Source organism: Podarcis vaucheri (genome assembly GCF_965113315.1).
Source record: "Podarcis vaucheri genome assembly, chromosome: 12".
Lineage (NCBI taxonomy): Eukaryota > Metazoa > Chordata > Lepidosauria > Squamata > Lacertidae > Podarcis > Podarcis vaucheri.
In genome coordinates, this window is record NC_138750.1 from 10,504,925 (window position 1) to 10,511,703 (window position 6,779).

Genomic DNA, 6,779 nt, shown 5'->3' on the forward strand with positions numbered 1-6,779 from the left:
TTTGGATGTCCTCTTGGCTGCTGGCACCGGATCACCCGCCCACCCTCCCTGTATTGGGGGGGGGGGTTGTTCGCTTGACCTTGCTATGCCTGTCATGGGGTTGTCTGCTTTGAGGCAGGGGCCTGGTAGGAATTTGTCCATCTGGCTGATTGGCTGTTGCCATTTGGTTTTTGCCTACTGCATAGCAAATTGTCACAACTTGTAAGGTTGGCGGTTAGGCATTGGTTCAAATTGGTTGGTGGAGGGGTAAGTGCCTACCCCTCCAATGGTGGTGTGGAAAGGGAATTCCATTAAAGGAATCCAGGGGCTTGCCATTCTTTTCGTCCTTGTCCCTGGCATCAGACTTGGGCCGGGCAAGCCACTAGGAACATGAGGGTGAGGGACTGAGACCCAGCTTCATTTTCTCCCCAAAATTGTTTTCCTGACTGGCTTCCGCTGGAATCCAGAAGTCAGTTCTGTCCCTGGGGCAAGGACAGATAGTCGGAACCATTGCCTAAGCAACCACTCACGTGTGTGTATTTAAATAAAGTTGTGGCCAAAATCATGTCAAAAACCTAAACAAAAATTGATGTGTGGTGTGTGAATTATTGGGAGGTGGCTTGGGGACCTTGACGCACAATATTGTGCTAGATGGACCATTGGTGTGAGGAAGGGTAAGGCAGCTTTTCATGACCCTACTAGAAGCCTCTTGGGTTTGTTCTCCAGATATTTCTCTCCTAGCTTGTTGTTCTCCTAGCTTCCTCGCTAGGAGAGGAGCAGCAATAAGCTAGAGGCATTGAATGCTCTGCACATATTCAAACCAGTTTCTTCTCTTGCTGCACTCCAAAAAAAAAGAAAAGAAAAGAAAAGAAAAGAAAAGAAAAGAAAAGAAAAGAAAAAGAAAAAACAAGGAAGGGGGACTTTGGGGTGTTATGTTTTCTGTGGTGCACTGATTTGCTGGTAAACCCATGCTTTGAAGTTATTATTTAGGATATTCCCATAATTTTACACAACAGGTCTTTCTGAAACACAGGCCCCTTCTTACGCAATCAGATCACTAGGCATCTGATTTTCTCAGCAGCTGAAAGAAGCACCATTGCGCATGGCGGCCACAGAATTTGGCCCATAGTTAGGAATTGGAACGTATTGGATATTTAATATCATTCTTTTGGCCTTCTAGATGAAGAACATTACAAAATGGTGCATGCGTATTAATAGGCATGCATGTGGTTTGTAATATCATGGGATTGTATTGTGAAATAGGTAGCAGAAGGCAGGGAGACTCTTTATGTAAAGTTATTAGGCATGTACAGAAGATGCTTTTAAAACCTTGTTGCTGCTGCTGCTATTTTGCATCACAGCGATTTTTTTGGAAAACTGTTAAAAAGCTGCATGATGGATTTAAAAGATTGCAAAATTGAATGTTCATAGGGCCTTTCCTGATTTGATCATATTCGTGGTGATATGAAACATATTTTGCAATTGTTTTGTTGTTGTTGTTTTAAAAAACTTAACAGAAGAAAGAGAATGAGGGGAAATCATTTTACGCTGATTGGAAATATTACAGTTCGTAGCATGGCAATTTATTACTATGTAACGCTGTCCTAGAGTTTTGAATGTTCACTGGTGTTTGGGTGTGTGACACTTAAAACAGGGTCTCGCTGTTCAGGGATCTGTAACTCGGCATTTGTAGCACACGGAACATACGAAATCTGTTAAAGGGCTATGAACTGGCCTCAGGACCTTGCAAAAATGCATCCTTTTTTTTCTTACCACAAAATAAGGGTCACAACTCTGTTTCATAGAAAGTAAAACCTAACAAAGATTAAAGTATTCAGCAATAGATGGAAACACTTATTCAATAAGCTTTGGGTATGGCTTGTGGGAGGCCACTCGCCACACAAGTTTAAAAGCTTGCCCCCATTGAGATGTATTTCTTTTTACACACAAGCCTAATTTATATTACGAGCTAATGGCCTGTATCTTCTCATGGCAGTAAAAAAAGTAGAGAATGTGAGATCCTTAAGCTAGATTTCTAGCTGCTACTAGAGGCATATAAAATAGTGGCTTAAATTGATTTTTTAAAACACATTTCCTCCTTTCTTTTTAAATACCCAAACAGTTAAAAAAAAGAATTTTGTATTAATAATAGGACCAAGATCAAGGAACAGTAATGTCAAAACTGGGTCCACTGTGAATTAAAGGAGATGAGTCATTAAACCTTTTTGTTGAGAAAGCGGGGTGGTCGGGAATGGGGGGGCAAGACAGAATAAAGTCATACTGGAAATGCTGACACAGACCCATAACAATAGCAGTTCTGCCACGGATTACTTTAATTCAAAAAGCAAATTGTGCTGTTGTGTTTTTAGTTCAAGTGGGGAAAGTCGCAAGAGGAACAATGTTGCATGAGGAATTTTTTTATATTTTAAAAAAGAACACTTTATTTCCCATGTCAAGCAATACATTTAAATATCGATTATGCATATGACTTCCTGGAGATGTGCTACTCCAGAAAAAATAAGGTGGAGTTTGCCAGAGGCACTCTGGCATGCTTTGCTGAGGGAGGGGGGCGCAGGACGAGATTGCTGGCTCCATTTAACCATTTCTTGCCCGCTGTTATTAATGATGATAACATGACAAAAAATGTGGGGGGGGGGCTGTTAGTTCTGGAGAAGCAGCTACCAGCAAAAGAAATTGAATTCAGAGGGCAAAAAGGAATAAAGAGGCAGATATAAATAGTGGAAGGATAATCTGGAGTAGGGAGAACATTTATTTAATTGGTGGTGGTGTTTTTTTAAGGCAAGCAATTAGAAAAGCAGATAAGTGAAAATACTTTGCCTGTTCTGTAATATTAACTGGGGTGAGTTATAATGAAATCATGCAAAGAAAGGGTAGCAATATCAGTGCACATCTGGAAGCAGAAGCCACCATGTAATTCTAAGTTGATTCTTTCTTTTCTTTCTTTCTCTCTCTTTCTCTGCTTTTGTCTCTTCCATAATATATCAAAATCACCGAGACTGCCCTCCTGAAATCATTGCCCTTCCTTCCGAACAGACATGTATAGAACTGCACGGCAAAGAAAGAAACTGAAATTCTTCCATGCACCAAGTCCAAGTCAAGCACAGATGGATTCAAATTCAGAGAGATCATTTTTGGAACATGAACGCACTCACACACGGTGCCCAGTCGTGCCAGGGTCAGAGACTAGTTCACCTGCCTCACACCTGAGCCAGAGTTGCTTAAGTTAGGAGTCGCCAGACACTTCTACCGATTCCCACTTTTTCATGGAAAGCAGCACCTCTCTTCAAAGCCCCCAAGTGTGCTCTTGGCATTCTGATCAATACGACAAAAACCCTTTCTTCAATAAACACCGGCTTATTATCAAGCGGAAAGCAGATATACCTGTGGATAGGGATAAAAGTGAAATGTTGACATTTCTGCCTGTTCGACAAAACTCACAGAACTGCGCCTACCGCATCTGAAACGCTGGTGTGAATTCTCTATCTATCTCTCTCTCTCCAACCCCCCCTCCCCTATCAGCCTAACCTTCTGTGTTGATACATGAATGCTGGTACCCACTTACAGGGATGCCAGATGATCAGTGCAGAATGAAGGTCCCAGGAGAAAAGATCACATGGTTTTCTCTGCCCTGTGACGTCACCAGCAGATGGCATGGGTACCAGCTCTGGCAGTTGGCATCAATGTCACTTTTTAGAGATCAATGAGATAGTGCAGATATACACAGATCTAGACTCCAGGAGACGATGCGACAGACAGATTGAAAAAGATTTGGAAGGCAAAAATGAAAACTGGCTATTGAAAGACTTTTTTTAAGGCCAAGGTAATGCAAATTCATTTATAATACTGATATAATATTTAACCGAGTGTGCATGCAAGTATGTGAAAAGGTACAGGTTACAAAGCCTTGTGTTTTATGAATTCTGTGCTTCCTTCTTCATCATCTGTTTCAGTGTTTCTTAAATGTTGTTGCATACTTTCACCGATTATGTAATACCGTAAACGGGCTATGGACAATACTCAGAGAGTTACATCTTTTGATAAGGGGCTTAGTTTTGTTTTGTTTTGTTTGGGTTTGTTGGTTTCTTTTTAAAAATGTGCATGTTTCAAAGTCCCTCACCTCCTTGTTTGTGAATTGGCATTTGCGTATTTGTTGGCCAGTTTGAAAATCCTGATATATGCTGCTTGAAAAGTGAGTGCAGGGGCAGGAACAATACAAGGAGAAGCAAATTGTTTCTCTCAACACCCCCCTCCCCGCTTTTCATTCTGAATTCTGAACACACGTGCACAATTGCAGTCAGAATCCTCAGTCCGTTCCTGTCAGATATTAGCTGGAGGGAAACGTCTGTTCCTTGAAGAACACAGATGCTGCAATAGAATGTGATGGGGTTTAGCTTCGCTTCTGGTTTTGTTTTGTTTTTTAACGAAAAAAACCAGTTAATTTTAAAATTGGGAAATTTTGTTTCAGATTCCCCCCCCCGCCTTCTATAGAATAAAAAGAAAGCGTGCAATTTATTGCCAAATGCCTTCTGCAAATGTTTGGTATTTACACTATCCTGCTTTAATAGGAAAGAAATAATCCATGTATCACACATTTTCATACCGACCGTTAGAAAAAAGCCTCTCTTCGTAGTAATTGAGTCACTGAATGATTCATTTGCCTTCTTTTCCATTTTAATTCTTTTCAATCAGTTCAGACTTGATTGTGATGATTTGTGGAAGAATGTGTGCAAACAAATTACAATTAAAAAGTTAAAGGCATTTTTACTATTACCGAACAGATTAATTTTATTTTTTAAGTCTGTTACCTTGCCTCATTTGAAACTCTAGAGTTCTTAGATAGTTGAAATGTATGCATTTTATAATTATTCTTTATGAATTCCACATTTTTAGATGTTCTGTAAATTTGAGTTTTTTTAAAAAAAATTAAAAGGGAAAAGAATTGATTTTATATTTAACTTTCTTAATTGCCAATGTTTTCCTTCTGATAGTTATATTGCATTTTTGATGTAGACTTTTGGACCAATTCAATGCATAAATATAGCAAATGATAACAATTTTGAAGAATTGGCTGTATTTCTTCAATGTTTGTGGGTGGGTATGCACCTACCGAAATATGCACAAGTCATTATTCTCAGTACTAGTAATTATGTAAAAACTTAACTGAAAATATGTATAATAAATGTAACCTTCACAAATGGCTACACTTAAAACCTTGTGCTGGCATTCTTTCAGGTCCCATAAGATTATAACGCCATGTTAACGCTACCATTTGATGAGTCTGTTGTAGTGCCAGAGTCCCAGATGTGCAGAAAGTTTTCCAGAGAAAGTGAAGACCCGAAGCAAATCAAGAAACCCGAAAGCTTTGCAAAGCAGATTGCGCACCAAGGGAAAAGCCTCAAACGTTCGACAGCGGAAGATACAGAGAAAGAGGAGGTGGAAGATGACCGAGAGGAGGAAGACGAAAACGGTTTGCCCAGGAGGAGGGGCCTCCGGAAAAAAAAGACCACCAAGATGAGAATCGAGAGGGTCAAATTCAGGCGACAGGAAGCCAACGCCAGAGAAAGGAACAGGATGCATGGCCTCAACGATGCGCTGGACAGCTTAAGGAAAGTGGTCCCTTGTTACTCCAAGACGCAAAAACTGTCAAAAATAGAAACTTTGAGGCTGGCTAAAAATTACATCTGGGCTCTCTCCGAAATCTTACGGATTGGCAAAAGGCCTGACCTGCTGACGTTTGTCCAGAACTTGTGCAAAGGTCTCTCTCAGCCCACCACAAACTTGGTCGCAGGATGTCTACAACTCAACGCCAGAAGTTTCTTGATGGGTCAGAGCGGGGAGGTGGCCCACCACGGCCGATCTCCCTATTCCACTTTCTATCCCCCCTACCACAGCCCAGAGCTGAGCACACCCCCAGGTCACGGGACCCTTGACAATTCCAAGACCATGAAACCCTACAATTATTGCAGTGCTTACGAGTCCTTCTACGAGAGCACTTCTCCCGAATGCTCCAGCCCCCAGTTCGAAGGTCCCTTAAGTCCTTCCCCAATTAACTATAATGGGATATTTTCCCTCAAGCAAGAAGCAGCTTTGGACTATGACAAAAACTACAATTACGGCATGCATTATTGTGCAGTGCCACCCAGGGGTCCCCTTGGGCAGAGTTCTGTGTTCAGGTTGCCTGCAGAGAGTCACTTCCCTTACGACCTACATCTGCGCAGCCAGTCTCTCACCATGCAAGATGAATTAAATGCAGTTTTTCATAATTAATGAGGGAAAAGTGGAAACAAATAAATAAATAAATAAGCGGTCATTTACCTCTCTTCTCTAATTATGATAAATCTGACGCTTTTGCCCCGTCTAATCGGTGCACCTCTACTTTAAAAGAAAAAGCAAAAAGCGTGTTTGCTAAGTTCTAAAGTGTGTCAACTATTGTGGGGCATTTTAAAAAAATATCTCTGTGTAAACAATAATAATTAAAATAATAATAGATAAATAAATGATTTTACTTAACAGTATTTAATTCCAGATGGAACTTGGTAAGCACTGTGAGATTCTGTTTTAGCCAGATTTCTTAAGGTTTAATTCCCCCCTTCCTATCCTGTTTGTTCCATTTTTGCTGAGCAGTGTGTCTAAATAAAATTGTGGAGCCAAGAAAGCGCACACTGTGTCTAAAAGTCTGCAACAGTGTTTTAATTGTACAGTAACTATACCAATGCATGCTACTCAGATCAGATGAGTTAAAAAAAAAACTGATGTATTTATAATAATTAGAAATGATA

At 40.5% G+C, this 6,779-nt stretch overlaps 1 protein-coding gene across 1 annotated transcript; it reads left to right on the plus strand.

Moving 5' to 3' along the window:
• The first annotated feature begins 3,566 nt into the window (after positions 1-3,566).
• NEUROD6 (neuronal differentiation 6) lies at positions 3,567-6,375 on the plus strand. Its single transcript, XM_082193828.1, has 2 exons — positions 3,567-3,820; positions 5,233-6,375. The coding sequence occupies exon 2, from the start codon at positions 5,254-5,256 to the stop codon at positions 6,265-6,267; it is 1,014 nt and encodes a 337-aa protein (XP_082049954.1). The 5' UTR covers positions 3,567-3,820; positions 5,233-5,253; the 3' UTR covers positions 6,268-6,375.
• Positions 6,376-6,779: the final 404 nt, after the last annotated feature.

Excerpts from the sequence above, each read along its gene's own strand:
- NEUROD6 (XM_082193828.1), top strand. The coding sequence starts at position 5,254 with ATGTTAACGCTACCATTTGATGAGTCTGTTGTAGTGCCAGAGTCCCAG.